This window comes from Engystomops pustulosus, chromosome 7 (genome assembly GCF_040894005.1).
Source record: "Engystomops pustulosus chromosome 7, aEngPut4.maternal, whole genome shotgun sequence".
In the NCBI taxonomy this organism is placed as follows: Eukaryota; Metazoa; Chordata; class Amphibia; order Anura; family Leptodactylidae; genus Engystomops; species Engystomops pustulosus.
In genome coordinates, this window is record NC_092417.1 from 157,977,535 (window position 1) to 157,995,000 (window position 17,466).

The 17,466-nt window shown below is 43.3% G+C and overlaps 1 protein-coding gene across 1 annotated transcript; it reads left to right on the forward strand.

Moving 5' to 3' along the window:
- Positions 1-12,833: 12,833 nt before the first annotated feature.
- On the forward strand, positions 12,834-17,265 carry LOC140070257 (serine/threonine-protein kinase Sgk2-like). Its single transcript, XM_072116609.1, has 8 exons — positions 12,834-13,494; positions 14,978-15,141; positions 15,251-15,501; positions 15,688-15,750; positions 15,841-15,979; positions 16,083-16,274; positions 16,359-16,487; positions 16,645-17,265. Exons 1-8 carry the CDS (start codon positions 12,834-12,836, stop codon positions 16,648-16,650), a joined length of 1,605 nt encoding a protein of 534 aa, XP_071972710.1. The 3' UTR covers positions 16,651-17,265.
- The last annotated feature ends 201 nt before the right edge of the window (positions 17,266-17,466 follow it).

The following is a 17,466-nucleotide window of genomic DNA, read 5'->3' on the forward strand; positions in this document are numbered from 1 at the left end:
AAGTCGCAAAAAATGACACTACCCACAGCTCCGTACACCAAAGTATGAAAAAGTTATTGCCGCCAGAAGACGGCAAAATTAAAAAAAAAATTTTGTACAGGAGGTTTTAATTTTTTTAAATGTATGAAAACATTATAAAACCTATACAAATTTGGTATCCACATAATCGTAGCAACCCAAAGAATAAAGTAGACATGTCATTTGGGGCACACAGTGAAAGCTGTAAAATCCAAGCCCACAAGAAAACGTCGCAAATGTGTTTTTTCACCATTTTCACTGCATTTGGAATTTTTTTCCTGCTTCCCAGTACGCACCATGGAATATTAAATACCGTCACTACGAAGTGCAATTTGTTACGCAGAAAATAAGCCATAACACAGCTCTTTATGTGGAAAAATAAAAAAGTTATAGATTTTTGAAGGTGGGGAGTGAAAAATGGAAGTGAAAAAACTAAAAAAGGCCAAGTCGTTAAGGGGTTAATAAATAACCCCCATTGTATCTTTTCCTACAGAACCTCAAGTCCTTTCCCAGTTTTTCACAACATTCTTTATATGGAAACTATTAAAACTCCTTCCCCACAGTTTAAGGTCTTTGCCTTTATATAAGACCGTAGTCACCCTTTAGCCTCCCGCCGTCGCTATCCATACAATGAAGTTTGTGGGAGCTGCATGTTCTATACAATTAAAGTTACCAGCGAGTCTAATCTGTGGCTTTGCCCTTTGTTGAACGCTTGATACATTTTGTTTCACACCGAGAGGCTTTTTACAAATGCGGAGAAAATGTGTAGCTCTAATTCTACCTTTTGGCCACATGATAGGTTAAACAAAAGTTCATCTAGTACTCGGAATGGAATTAGTTGGGAAATCTCGACACCCCTGCCCTTTACACATTATAGCCGGCTCCATTATGGTGGGTGAAAATGCCAATCTTCCATTTTTACAACAAAAAATCTGAAAAAAAAAAAAATTGAGAATAAATGTTTTCGCACTGGGCATAGACTAAAAAGGCTAAAATGAACCTAATACACCACAATTAGAGATGAGCGAGTATACTCGTCCGAGTATACTGCTCGGTCGAGTATTAGCATACTCGGACCGGCTCGTTACTCGGACGAGTATCTCGCCGGCTCGAGATCGAGCAGTAAATTAATAAAATAAATTGAATAAAAGTATTTTTATTGTAAAAAAAAAAAATATTACACATGTTTGCAGATGTTTTACTTGTAAGAACACATTGAAATAACACTATTCTTCACTTTCCAGGTGTTCGTGCGTGTCTCCCGCTAGGTTCGGAGATGTTCAGAACATCTGGAATGTGAAGAATATTGTTCTTTCAATGTGTTCTGCACTTAAATGCTCCTGTGTTCACTGTTTTTAATGTTTTAATTCTATTCTTCACTTTGCCGCTGTGCGCGCGTATCTCCGAACCTATCGGGAGACACGCGCGCACACCTGCAATGTGAAGAATAGAATTAAAACATTAAAAACAGTGAACACAGGAGCATTTAAGTGCAGAACACATTGAAAGAACACTATTCTTCACATTCCAGATGTTCGTGCACATCTCCTAACTTAGCGGGAGACACGCGCGAACACCTGCAAAGTGAAGAATAGTGTTTTTTTAATGTATTCTTACAATTAAAACATCTGGAAACATGTGGAATGTGTTATTATTTATTGTTCTTTTAATGTGTTGTGTTAGTGAAAAAATGCTCGGGTCTCCCATTGACTTCAATGGGGCTCGTTATTCGAGACGAGCACTCGAGCATCTGGAAAAGTTCGTCTCGAATAACGAGCACCCGAGCATTTTAGTGCTCGCTCATCTCTAACCACAATATGAACTGAATAAATATTTTTGTTTACGAATAAAAAGAATATTATAAAAAGAATAAAAAGAATACTATGTATTCTAAATTCAAGAGGGCTATCTGTAGTTCTGACCTTAATAAACTGTACTAGGTATTGTCTGTGTCATCAAAGCTTTGTGTTGTTTGTTAGTTGCAGCAAGACTGTGAAAAATGCATTTCTATTCCGGGATTGTAGCTGGACTTGAAGCCCTTGTGTCCTAACACACGGATTGAAAACACCTTTCCCCTGCTTTAATATCTAACCACTTTTGATTTTACTCAGAACAGAGAGAAGGAGCTGTGCTTTGAGATCTCACACAAGTCCAGCTACAATAATGGAATATGAATGCATGTTTCACAGTCCTGCTGCTACTAGCAACACAGATTTTGAGCTTATCTTATAATGTTTTTGAATTCAGAGTATAAATTAGTTGGTAACATTGTACATTGACATGTATTCAGACCGTTGGTAAAGGGCAGATGTTATGATGTACAAGAAGAGGAGAATGTAGGTAATAAAGTTGAGATGTGTCTGTGCCACAACCGTTTTGTGGCAGCTGCACTAGGCATCATGTGACACAAATTAGGGGGCATTCCGGTGCTCAGTCGATGCACCAGATTTATCATGCAAAGTCAGACATAAGTGTGTTGCACGCCCCATGTTAGATGTGTCCCCCCAAATAAGTTGGTGCAATAAAATGCCCTATGCAGCCTCCCCAGTAATATAATGGCCTATGCAGCCTCCCCAGTAATATAATGGCCTATGCAGCCTCCCCAGTAATATAATGGCCTATGCAGCCTCCCCAGTAATATAATGGCCTATGCAGCCTCCCCAGTAATATAATGGCCTATGCAGCCTCCCCAGTAATATAATGCCCTATGCAGCCTCCCCAGTAATATAATGGCCTATGCAGCCTCCCCAGTAATATAATGGCCTATGCAGCCTCCCCAGTAATATAATGGCCTATGCAGCCTCCCCAGTAATATAATGGCCTATGCTGCCTCCCCAGTAATATAATGGCCTATGCAGCCTCCCCAGTAATATAATGGCCTATGCAGCCTCCCCAGTAATATAATGGCCTATGCAGCCTCCCCAGTAATATAATGGCCTATGCAGCCTCCCCAGTAATATAATGGCCTATGCAGCCTCCCCAGTAATATAATGGCCTATGCAGCCTCCCCAGTAATATAATGCCCTATGCAGCCTCCCCAGTAATATAATGGCCTATGCAGCCTCCCCAGTAATATAATGGCCTATGCAGCCTCCCCAGTAATATAATGGCCTATGCAGCCTCCCCAGTAATATAATGGCCTATGCTGCCTCCCCAGTAATATAATGTCCTATGCAGCCTCCCCAGTAATAAAATGCCCTATGCAGCCTCCCCAGTAATAAAATGCCCCATGCAGCCTCCCCAGTAATATAATGTCCTATGCAGCCTCCCCAGTAATAAAATGCCCTATGCAGCCTCCCCAGTAATATAATGGCCTATGCAGCCTCCCCAGTAATATAATGGCCTATGCAGCCTCCCCAGCAATATAATGTCCTATGCAGCCTCCCCAGCAATAAAATGCCCTATGCAGCCTCCCCAATAATATAATGCGCTATGCAGCCTCCCCAGTAATATAATGGCCTATGCAGCCTCCCCAGTAATATAATGCGCTATGCAGCCTCCCCAGTAATAAAATGCCCTATGCAGCCTCCCCAGTAATATAATGGCCTATGCAGCCTCCCCAGTAATATAATGGCCTATGCAGCCTCCCCAGTAATATAATGCCCTATGCAGCCTCCCCAGTAATATAATGGCCTATGCAGCCTCCCCAGTAATATAATGGCCTATGCAGCCTCCCCAGTAATATAATGGCCTATGCAGCCTCCCCAGCAATATAATGTCCTATGCAGCCTCCCCAGCAATAAAATGCCCTATGCAGCCTCCCCAGTAATATAATGCGCTATGCAGCCTCCCCAGTAATATAATGGCCTATGCAGCCTCCCCAGTAATATAATGCGCTATGCAGCCTCCCCAGTAATAAAATGCCCTATGCAACCTCCCCAGTAATATAATGCCCTATGCAGCCTCCCCAGTAATAAAATGCCCTATGCAGCCTCCCCAGTAATATAATGGCCTATGCAGCCTCCCCAGTAATATAATGCCCTATGCAGCCTCCCCAGTAATATAATGGCCTATGCAGCCTCCCCAGTAATATAATGGCCTATGCAGCCTCCCCAGTAATAAAATGCGCTATGCAGCCTCCCCAGTAATATAATGGCCTATGCAGCCTCCCCAGTAATATAATGCGCTATGCAGCCTCCCCAGTAATAAAATGCCCTATGCAACCTCCCCAGTAATATAATGCCCTATGCAGCCTCCCCAGTAATAAAATGCCCTATGCAGCCTCCCCAGTAATATAATGGCCTATGCAGCCTCCCCAGTAATATAATGGCCTATGCAGCCTTCCCAGTAATATAATGGCCTATGCAGCCTCCCCAGTAATATAATGGCCTATGCAGCCTCCCCAGTAATATAATGCCCTATGCAGCCTCCCCAGTAATATAATGCCCTATGCAGCCTCCCCAGTAATATAATGGCCTATGCAGCCTCCCCAGTAATATAATGGCCTATGCAGCCTCCCCAGTAATAAAATGCCCTATGCAGCCTCCCCAGTAATATAATGGCCTATGCAGCCTCCCCAGTAATAAAATGCCCTATGCAGCCTCCCCAGTAATATAATGGCCTATGCAGCCTCCCCAGTAATATAATGCCCTATGCAGCCTCCCCAGTAATATAATGGCCTATGCAGCCTCCCCAGTAATATAATGCCCTATGCAGCCTCCCCAGTAATATAATGGCCTATGCAGCCTCCCCAGTAATATAATGGCCTATGCAGCCTCCCCAGTAATATAATGGCCTATGCAGCCTCCCCAGTAATATAATGGCCTATGCTGCCTCCCCAGTAATATAATGGCCTATGCAGCCTCCCCAGTAATATAATGGCCTATGCAGCCTCCCCAGTAATATAATGGCCTATGCAGCCTCCCCAGTAATATAATGCGCTATGCAGCCTCCCCAGTAATATAATGGCCTATGCAGCCTCCCCAGTAATATAATGGCCTATGCAGCCTCCCCAGTAATATAATGGCCTATGCAGCCTCCCCAGCAATATAATGTCCTATGCAGCCTCCCCAGCAATAAAATGCCCTATGCAGCCTCCCCAATAATATAATGCCCTATGCAGCCTCCCCAGTAATAAAATGCCCTATGCAGCCTCCCCAGTAATATAATGGCCTATGCAGCCTCCCCAGTAATATAATGGCCTATGCAGCCTCCCCAGTAATATAATGCCCTATGCAGCCTCCCCAGTAATATAATGGCCTATGCAGCCTCCCCAGTAATATAATGGCCTATGCAGCCTCCCCAGTAATATAATGGCCTATGCAGCCTCCCCAGCAATATAATGTCCTATGCAGCCTCCCCAGCAATAAAATGCCCTATGCAGCCTCCCCAGTAATATAATGCGCTATGCAGCCTCCCCAGTAATATAATGGCCTATGCAGCCTCCCCAGTAATATAATGCGCTATGCAGCCTCCCAGTAATAAAATGCCCTATGCAACCTCCCCAGTAATATAATGCGCTATGCAGCCTCCCCAGTAATAAAATGCCCTATGCAACCTCCCCAGTAATATAATGCCCTATGCAGCCTCCCCAGTAATATAATGGCCTATGCAGCCTCCCCAGTAATATAATGCGCTATGCAGCCTCCCCAGTAATATAATGGCCTATGCAGCCTCCCCAGTAATATAATGCGCTATGCAGCCTCCCCAGTAATAAAATGCCCTATGCAACCTCCCCAGTAATATAATGCCCTATGCAGCCTCCCCAGTAATATAATGCCCTATGCAGCCTCCCCAGTAATAAAATGCCCTATGCAGCCTCCCCAGTAATATAATGGCCTATGCAGCCTCCCCAGTAATATAATGCCCTATGTAGCCTCCCCAGTAATATAATGCCCTATGCAGCCTCCCCAGTAATATAATGGCCTATGCAGCCTCCCCAGTAATATAATGGCCTATGCAGCCTCCCCAGTAATATAATGGCCTATGCAGCCTCCCCAGTAATAAAATGCCCTAGCAGCCTCCCCAGTAATATAATGGCCTATGCAGCCTCCCCAGTAATATAATGGCCTATGCAGCCTCCCCAGTAATATAATGGCCTATGCTGCCTACCCACTAATATAATGGCCTATGCAGCCTCCCCAGCAATATAATGTCCTATGCAGCCTCCCCAGTAATATAATGGCCTATGCAGCCTCCCCAGTAATATAATGGCCTATGCAGCCTCCCCAGCAATATAATGGCCTATGCAGCCTCCCCAGTAATATAATGGCCTATGCAGCCTCCCCAGTAATATAATGGCCTATGCAGCCTCCCCAGTAATAAAATGCCCTATGCAGCCTCCCCAGTAATATAATGGCCTATGCAGCCTCCCCAGTAATATAATGCCCTATGCAGCCTCCCCAGTAATATAATGCCCTATGCAGCCTCCCCAGTAATATAATGCCCCATGCAGCCTCCCCAGTAATATAATGGCCTATGCAGCCTCCCCAGTAATATAATGCCCTATGCAGCCTCCCCAGTAATATAATGCCCTATGCAGCCTCCCCAGTAATATAATGCCCCATGCAGCCTCCCCAGTAATATAATGGCCTATGCAGCCTCCCCAGTAATATAATGGCCTATGCAGCCTCCCCAGTAATATAATGCCCTATGCAGCCTCCCCAGTAATATAATGGCCTATGCAGCCTCCCCAGTAATATAATGGCCTATGCAGCCTCCCCAGTAATAAAATGCCCTATGCAGCCTCCCCAGTAATATAATGCCCCATGCAGCCTCCCCAGTAATATAATGCCCTATGCAGCCTCCCCAGTAATATAATGCCCCATGCAGCCTCCCCAGTAATATAATGGCCTATGCAGCCTCCCCAGTAATATAATGCCCTATGCAGCCTCCCCAGTAATATAATGCCCTATGCAGCCTCCCAGGTAATATAATGCCCTATGCAGCCTCCCCAGTAATATAATGGCCTATGCAGCCTCCCCAGTAATATAATGGCCTATGCAGCCTCCCCAGCAATAAAATGCCCTATGCAGCCTCCCCAGTAATATAATGGCCTATGCAGCCTCCCCAGTAATATAATGGCCTATGCAGCCTCCCCAGTAATATAATGGCCTATGCAGCCTCCCCAGTAATATAATGGCCTATGCAGCCTCCCCAGTAATATAATGGCCTATGCAGCCTCCCCAGTAATAAAATGCCCTATGCAGCCTCCCCAGTAATATAATGGCCTATGCAGCCTCCCCAGTAATAAAATGCCCTATGCAGCCTCCCCAGCAATAACATGCCCTATGTAGCCTCCCCAGTAATATAATGCCCTATGCAGCCTCCCCAGTAATATAATGGCCTATGCAGCCTCCCCAGTAATATAATGGCCTATGCTGCCTCCCCAGTAATATAATGGCCTATGCAGCCTCCCCAGTAATAAAATGCCCTATGCAGCCTCCCCAGCAATAAAATGCCCTATGCAGCCTCCCCAGTAATATAATGGCCTATGCAGCCTCCCCAGTAATATAATGGCCTATGCAGCCTCCCCAGTAATATAATGGCCTATGTAGCCTCCCCAGTAATATAATGGCCTATGCAGCCTCCCCAGCAATAAAATGCCCTATGTAGCCTCCCCAGCAATAAAATGCCCTATGCAGCCTCCCCATTAATATAATGGCCTATGCAGCCTCCCCAGTAATATAATGGCCTATGCAGCCTCCCCAGTAATAAAATGCCCTATGCAGCCTCCCCAGTAATATAATGGCCTATGCAGCCTCCCCAGTAATAAAATGCCCTATGCAGCCTCCCCAGCAATAAAATGCCCTATGTAGCCTCCCCAGTAATAAAATGCCCTATGCAGCATCCCCAGCAATAAAATGCCCTGTGTAGCCTCCCCAGTAATAAAATGCCCTATGTAGCCTCCCCAGTAATAAAATGCCCTATGTAGCCTCCCCAGTAATATAATGCCCTATGCAGTCTCCCGAGTAATAAAATGCCCTATGCAGCCTCCCCAGTAATAAAATGCCCTATGCAGCCTCCCTAGTAATATAATGGCCTATGCAGCCTCCCGAGTAATAAAATGCCCTATGCAGCCTCCCCAGTTATAAAATGCCCTATGCAGCCTCCCTAGTAATAAAATGCTGTGCAGCACCCTTCCTCATTAATCAAATGCCTTAATTTGTTCTATATTGTTTTAGTTTACCCCCTACACACATACAATCAGTTCTTCTAAATAATACCCCCATCATCTTCCCCTTCAGCTCCTCACAGCATCCAACAGCAGAACACAGGCATTTCACCCTGTGTATACAGCCTAGTCTTCCAGGTTTTGTGACTCGAGACTGTCACATGACCTGATGACATCATCACAGGTCCTGCTTCTTACATGTTGGAAGAGGAGGAGCAGTCCACAGATACTTCTCTCACGTGAAATGCTTTATCAGCCCTTCACCCAATCTCCATTACGGCAATCGGGAGGGTTTGGCAGTGCTGGAGCCTTTTGGCTATAAGACACAGGCATTTTTTAGCAAGATTTTTATGTCTTGATAAAATGTGCGTCTCGTTACTAGTGTATAAGCTTTTTATACTGAAAAAGTACTCGGCTATTAGGTAATTTTTTTGTGTTGCCTTTTGTGTTAGTGTATAGTATAGTCTCAGAATAAATGCAATGCTGCATGTATGGGCACGGATATGGAAAGACATCAAGTGTCCTCTTCATTTTCTTTATGATCTTCTTGTTGCATGGAAAAATATCTTCATATAATGACTTCGAGACAACGATAGACAGACAAGCGGAAAGATGTAATGAGATTTCACAATGCAGAAGAACAGCCGGATAAGCAAACACATGGAATAGTCGTCCTCTGCCGGGACACCAAGTGGAGGTTATTATGGTGGCTCCACAATTAACCTTCCATTTCCCTCTGGTGGGAAGGCTTTGTGTTGACTTCCAGCATGTGAGGCAACATGAATTATTATTTGATACATTGAAGCTTTGCCAGGCATAAAATTGATGTTGTGGTCACCTCGAAGCAAAGCGTGAAAAGTCAACACTTGGAAAATAGCAAAAAATCTCAACATTCATGAAAATTGACAAATATCTGGAAGAAAAAGGAGCTTTATTTCATAAATTCCTTATACTGTATGTAGAGTACTGTGCAAAAGTTTTAGGCAGGTGTTGGAAAAAAAGTAGAAAAAACTTCCAAAAATAGCAATGTTAGTAGTTTATTTTTAAGATGCTATGATGAGAAATTTAAAGGGGCTTTTCCATGAATCGAAGTTAGACCCTATCCACAGAGATGAATGGAGCAGAATGGTCATGTCCGTTAATCTCCGGGAGCGAAGAGTGTTCCGACTGAAGTTCTTGGGACATTTTTGGTTTAAAGGACACCTGTCATCAGGTCTGTGTCACTAGTCCTGTCACCTCTACCTGTTGGAGCAGCTCACAAGGATCCCATCCCAGCCTTTATCTAGTCAATTCATACATTAAATCATTATAAAATAATCTATTCTTTATCATGTAAATGAGGCTGGTCACATGGTCAGAGGCAGTGATGTCACCCTGTTACCCCTCCCCTCTCCTCCCCCTGCTCATGTCTGTGTGTAATGTATAGTAAAGCATGGCTAGTGTGTGCTGCATCTGCTGACATGCTGCATCCTCCTAATATACAGGTGAGAGACACAGACATCAGCTACACATGAATCTGACATGTTCTGCTGTAACATGGCTGCAGCCTGGAGCTGCTGTATCTCTCCTATACACACACAGGCTGCAGGGGGCGTGGCCACCAGCACCAGGAAGCACATCATTATACAGCCTCACATCATTATACAGGCTGTCAGTCATGCACTGGGGGTGTGGCTGTGCCTCCCACTCATGAATAGAGTGGACAGCTTGAATATGCTAATGCTTCATTGGACATTTCACAGGTCATTTGCATACAGCTTTAGGACCTCATTGCTTAGGTTTACAGGCATGTAGAGGGACAATGAAGGGATAGAGGCAATGCTCTCTAATGGCAGTTTATGAAAATATATTTAGTTTAGGGGGGTTATTTTGCATGACGGGTTCTCTTTAAAGAGCCAATACCTTCTAAATCCAATTAAGTCTTTGAGGAACACTTGCAAATTTGATTGAGCTTGGTAGATAGGATGCCTCTGTGGTGAAGCTTCACTGACTGTTACACTGTGCAAGAGTACTTCCTCCTCCCACTGTATGAGATTGCAGCAGGCACAGGGAGTGGGGAGTGCTGAGGGAACAGGGGGGAGAAAGAAACGGTATAAACATCCAGGAAACAACAGCACAGTGGGGCTCTGTTAATGCCTCCCAGAGCCCTTTTGGCTCATTAGCATGATTTTAAAAGTTGATTTTAGAAGAAGAGAGGTAATGGATGACTAATATAAGAAGATTACCACAGTTATGGTGTCTGGGTCTATGAGTAAGTGCAGAACAAAAAACCAAATCAACCCCTATAATCTATGCCATGGAATATGCACCTCTTTAACTGCAAAAGTCAGAAAACACCAAAAAACAGAGCTGCAGGAAAGTTTTTTTACACCGGCGGCTAGATTTGACTACTTCACAGCTGTGAAGGATGTCGAACTTTTTGCCCGAAAGTTGATTTTTAAAAAACATTTTTCCAGACAACAATTGGAGGTCTGGGTGTATATGAAGTTAATATTGACCTGGTATTTAAAATACATATAGGGCCACACTTATCTTAGATGCCTAGGTACTTGTTTATACACATTTATATCCTGTATATGGCTACGTATTTCCGCAATGTATGCCGATGTGTCCATGATGACGACCGCACCACCCTCATCCGCCCTTATCTGTAGATAAATAAATAGATAGATACATTATGGGCCATATGGACGGACTATTGAAATTGACTTTGATTTCATTTTCCGGGTAAGTAAATCTGCCCCAGTGTAATCTAGACAATGGGGCAGATTTACTTACCCAGTCCATTCGCGATCCAGCAGCGCGTTCTCTGACGCTGATTCGGGTTCTGCCGGGATTCACTAAGGTCGTGTGCCCGATGTCCAGCAAGTGTCGCTGCTGCGCTGAAGTCCGCCAGAGTTCACCTTCTCCGTCCCGGTGCATGGGAGTGCTATTCTTGCGACACAATTCTTTTTTTAAATTCCGTGGTTTTTCCGTATCCGTGGGGTTTTCCGACGGGCCCTTAGTAAATGACCCCCAGTGTGATGTATACAATCTCTGTGCAGCCTACTGGATTCTCCTACTGTTTTACAATGTAACTTTATACTATTTTCAATTTTTTTTTCCTTTTTCTTTTTAGAATATGAACACATTGGGGGTCATTTACTAAGGGTCCGATTCGCGTTTTCCCGACGTGTTACCCTAATATTTTGGCGCACGTGATCGGATAGTGGCGCATCGGCGCTGGCATGCACGCGACGGAAATCGGGGGGCGTGGCCGAACAAAAACCCGACGGATTCGGAAAAACCGCCGCATTTAAAAAAAAAAATGTGTCGCGGAGCTTGCACTTACCTTCACTCAGCCCGGCGCGGTGTATTCCAGTGCGTTCTGGGGAACTTCAGCACAGCAGCGCCACCTGGTGGACGTCGGAGGAACTGCCTTAATAAATCCCGGCCGGACCCGAATCCAGCGCAGAGAACGCGCTGCTGGATCGCGAATGGACCGGGTAAGTGGATCTGCCCCATTGACACTACAATTGAAGGAACATGGTGTGAACTGACGCTTTCCGTCTGTGATCCATGTATCATTTTTCCTTCTTTGCCATCTTAGTATTATGGGCAAATATCTGTATTAGTAATGTCCGAATATTTAAACCCTTTCGTGATTTATATAATGCTGTTTTATACCTCATGGGGGCGTATGGACAGTGTGGGTGGGCCATTGTCGCAGCGACACGCACTAGCTGGGCCCTCACCATGTAAATGGTCTGGGTCTATGCATAAGTGTGAACTGCAGCTAAACGAGACTGTCTGTGTGATACGGATCGCTGACGGTTTTGCTTAGACATGGCACCACAGGTACTACCCTACGTCTGGGTTATACCCAGGATACACACCTCGGTCCAATATTAATTTATTACTTATATCATATGTACATTAAGAAATAGGGATATAATATTATCCTGCCGATTTATGCATGGTAGCCCTTTTTCAAAGATGGTGTTCCGATATCCCTCTCTTCACTGCGCATGTGCAAGGTGATTTCCGGACGTGCGCATTACAATGTGGGAGACGCGGATTCATGTGTTTTACCACAGATACAGCCGGAGCATCAGGGTTTTGCACCTATCCTTCGTTAGGTCCCTGTTCACACCCATTTACATGATATTGAATAAGAAGTCTGCAAACACTGTTATCACTTTACTACTATGTTATTACTATATTATGGAAGATATTTTATGCACTAGCACTTTATATATGTAACAATAAATATGTTTTTATATGTATTTCTGCAATCACAATCAGATGTGCGAATTGATCATGTGACACTCTCACTTGTGTTAAATACTGGGCTGTTACGTCATATCCTTTGCTTGAGAAAGGTGGTAACCCTCCGAAACGTCGCACATGGAATAAACTCATCACTTTTTGTTATGGACTGGTATTTGCGGTCTCATTTTTCCTATTTATTTATTTATCTATCTATCAATCATCTCTCCATCTGCACACCATAGTAACATATTTAATGAACATTCTAGAACACGAATACTATGACCTCATGGTCTGTCATGGTAACCCATGCCATGGAACCTTAGCTCCGGTCATCACAATATAAATATGTGATGTCATAGAAGATTTGATGACATCACCACCTTCTATATCCCACTGTCACCCCTTGTAGTAGATCATTACCTTACAGACTCCCAAGGGTGAGGTAATCACGATGTATTCTTCAGCAAAATCCGAAATACGGAGAAGAGCCCAAAGAGATCGGGTTCTATTACAGAGGAGAGGAATTGATGAAGAGCAGGAACCATTATTCAACTTATGGGTAATGGACTGTCCACCAACTGATGTGGACATTGATGACTCAAACATGGCATACAAAAGACTGGATCTGGAGAAGACCCGAAAGATCAAGAGACATGAAATCCTTACACAGAAAAGGAAAATGGAGAACCTGATGGAATCTCACTCTGCCGATGAAGACCTTAACAGGGCCATTCTCAACAGCATGAAAAAACTTGGAGAATTGGTCCCTGCTTCAAGGAGGAGGAACAAATACTCAATCCTCAAGAAACTCCGAAATATCAGCTCAGAGTTAGAGATGGAAGAGGTTCTCCAAGTAACACCACAACATGTCTCTTTCACCAGATCCCACAGTCCAGAGACTCCAAACCGACAGAGAGAGGCAGCCAAGAGGAGAATCAGGAACAACAGAGATTGGGTTGTCCAAGGATTGAGAGGTCTCATCTATGCCAAAGCCATAATTAATGGAAATGGAGCGTTAAGAAGATCCGGGTCACCAGCCATCAACACGTCCTTCACAGAGAGCAAGAAAGGCTCAGAGATTGTCTCTGCACCCAACGCATCCCTGGAACCAGGTAAGATGGAAATCACTTAGTAATATAAAACTGGGGGATCAGAGGGGGGTAGTTGGTTTTATATTATGTATTAGGCCTAAATTAAATTCTAGAGATCTATTAAAAATTCCCTTGTTTCCAATAGCAACCACTCACAAATCAGCTTCCATTATTCCAGAGAGTTCTAAATTCTAAAATGGAATCTTAGGTCTGATTCTGATCCTAGTTGCTAGGGGCAACAAGGTTTTGTTTTAAAGTTATTATTAACTCCTTAACGACCTTGCTTTTTTGTTTTTTCATTTCCATTTTTCACTCCCCACCTTCAAAAATCTATAACTTTTTCCATTTTAAACCTAAAAAGCTGTGTGAGGGCTTGTTTTCTGCGTAACAAATTGCACTTGAATTTTTCATGCCTGGGAAGCGATAAAAAAATCCAAATGCAGTAAAAATAGTGAAAGAACACATTTGCGCCGTATTCTTGCGGTCTTGGATATTACAGCTTTCACTGTGCCCCCCAAATGACATGTCTACTTTATTCTTTGAGTCGGTACAATTACGGGGATACCAAATTTGTATAGGTTTTACAATGTTTTCATACATTTACAAAAATAAAAACTTCCTGTACAAAATTTTTTTTTTGATTTTGCCATCTTCTGGCGCCATTAAATTTTTCAAAATTTGGTTGGTGTCATTTATTGCAACTTTTGATGATGTTTTCATTGCTATGGTCTTTAGGACTGTGCTGCCTTTTAATCACTTTTTATTGATTGTTTTATATTTTTCAAAATGGCAAAAAAGTTCTATTTTTTACATTTGGCCGCTATTTTCTGTTATGGGGTTAAACGCAGTGAAAAAGTGTTATTATATTTTGACAGATCGGGCATTTTTGGATGCGTCGATACCTAATGTGTTTGTGATTTTTACTGTAGATTTATATTTATTTCAGTGCTAGGGAAAGGGGGAGGGGTTTTTTGAATTTTTAGATTTTTTTATTACAATTTTTTAAAAAAACCTTTTTTTTATTTTTACAATTTTTTGGACTCCCTAGGGTACTTTAACCCTAGGTAATCTGATTGATCCTATCATATACTGCCATACTACAGTATGGCAGTATATGGGGATTTTCATCCCCATTCATTACAATGTGCTGGTAGCACATTGTACTGAAAAGGTTAAAACGAGACAGCCTCAGGTCTTCTGAAGACCCGAGGCTGTCATGGCAACGAATCGCTGCTCCCTGATGACGTCAACTTTGCTGGCGGCCATCGGAGGGAAAACACCTGTGATATGTGCTATCAATATGTAGCAAAAACTTAATCAGCCAGTGAGCGCTCTCCATGCACCGGGACCCGACGCGCTGTACTATTACGTCGCACGTCGGTAAGGCGTTAATGTAGTTTAACTATAAGAAAACTATATGTAAAAACTGATTTTTAAGCTTATTATACAAAGATAAAACTGAAGGTGACTTTAGTGTAATGAGGAATCTCCTATTTTATCTCAGCAGATGGAAGCGCTCAGCCAGACTCTGACATAGCGGCCATCCCAGCGGAAGACCTTCCCAGTGCCCGACCCCAGACCCCAACACAACTTGTTAACAGCATAAGACCTTTCGATGTTAACAATCTTGAGTTTCAGAAAGACCTTGGAAAGGGGGCATATGGAAAGGTAAGTGGCCAAAACATGAATCCACTTTTATTCTTCACACAAATCTTTATCAAAAATCAAGTATTTTTCCTTATAATTCTCAATCTGATCTGTTATCATTCTCCTTCAGGTTGTCCTGGCATCAGATCCCATCACTGATGAACTGCTGGCCGTAAAGATCATGTCCAAGAGTAAAATCAAGGACACAATCTCCACAGAACTGGAAGTCCTTAGAATTGGAGCTGAATGCCGCTTTCTGATATCATTGCGGGGATCTATGGAGACAACCACCAAATACATCATAGCCATGGACTATATGGCCGGAGGAGACCTGTTCGGCCTGATGATGGAATGGATGCCCTTTGACATGCAGACAACAAGGTACATTTCTTATATTGTGGTTGAATCATTGAGAAAAAAAGATCCTAAAACTCTGGAGCCTTTGTGGTCCTAGAGAACGGGGCCTAGGGAGGAATATAAAGATATGAGTAGGACACGTGTTATTGTATGTTCTGTCACTGATCACGGACGTCACCGCTGATCTATCATCTACTTTCTTCTCCCCAGACCCTTCGCGGCAGAGATGTACTGCGGACTCCGATATCTTCATGACCACGGCGTGATACACCGGTAAGTCGGACATAAATCTATCTCCTGTGATTCCTTATATTACATACATTATGGGTGATGTTTATTTTTATAAATTCTTTCTTTCCGCAGTGACCTGAAGCCTGAAAATATTCTCCTTGATGACATCGGACACATTAAAATTGCTGACTTTGGCATCTCGGCAATAAATGTGTTTAGAGAAGACACCACCACAGGCATTGCAGGCAGCACTGGATATATAGCCCCAGAGGTAAGGAACGTCATATAACTACTAAGCCATGTGCTATCAGAGGCCGGTCCTCATAGCGCTGTGTGTGTAGACCCTGCCTCATCTCCTGACTGATGTCTTACAGGTGCTGGACGAGGAGCCGTATAATCATCTTGTGGACTCGTTTGCATTTGGCGTAATCCTCTATATGATGAGCGTAGGAGATCAGCCGTTCTATGGCGAAGGCTCACTGGAGGATTACTATTGGTCACTGCAGGAAGATGTCCCTGATTTTCTTCCGGGAACATGCCCTCATGCCATCGATTTCATCCAAGGGGTGAGTAGTAAGAAGGATAACATTGGGTGGATTGTATAGAAATCATACATTATATCATATCTAATTATTTCTCTCATTTTCCAGCTATTGTGCAAATCTCCACGTGACCGTATAGCAATGACATCGTCCACCAGATCCCACCCGTTCTTTGACACAATTGACTGGGACGACGTGGAGTCCGGCAAAGGCCGCCCACCATTCCAATGGGACTTTGTAAGTATCAGACACATCAAAGTGTGATCGTTGCAGTTACATATAGAAAAATCTTTTTCATTATTCAAAACTTTATTATTCCCCCTCCACCATACACACAGTTATACAGATAATAAGGAGATGATACTTACATATTATTTGTTTTGTGTTTTTACAGGAGTAAATGGCTGATAAAATCCAGCCCGCTCCAGTAACATCTAGGAAGAATCTAATTTATGGCTTCTCTACCGATTGTGACATTTCTACCGATTGTGACATTTCTACCGATTGTGACCAGTCTTCCACCACATAACATCCACATAGATTCGAGCACCAATATTCCAGGGATATAATCCGATCGCCATATATGGGGTCAGGAAGGAATTTTTTCCTCTCATATCAGGACATGCCAACCAAATGTCCTCAGAGGTTTTTTTCGCCTTCCTCTGGATCAACATAGCAAGTCATTATTAGGTTAAAAGCGAAGAACTTCTTTTAACCATACTTGCTATGTAACCATCTAGACAGCTCATCTATGAACATGGTGGCAATGACTTTAACTACCGATTGTGACAGAAGGAAGCTACAGCTACTTCACTTACCGAATATGGACTTGAAGAACAAAGTCGATGTGACCAGTCTTCCACCACATAACATCCACATAGATTCGAGCACCAATATTCCAGGGATGTATTCCGATCGCCATATATGGGGTCAGGAAGGAATTTTTTCCTCTCATATCAGGACATGCCAACCAAATGTCCTCAGAGGTTTTTTTCGCCTTCCTCTGGATCAACATAGCAAGTCATTATTAGGTTTAAAGCGAAGAACTTCTTTTAACCATGCTTGCTATGTAACCATCTAGACAGCTCATCTATGAACATGGTGGCAATGACTTTAACTACCGATTGTGACAGAAGGAAGCTACAGCTACTTCACTTATCGAATATGGACTTGAAGAACAAAGTCGATGTGACCAGTCTTCCACCACATAACATCC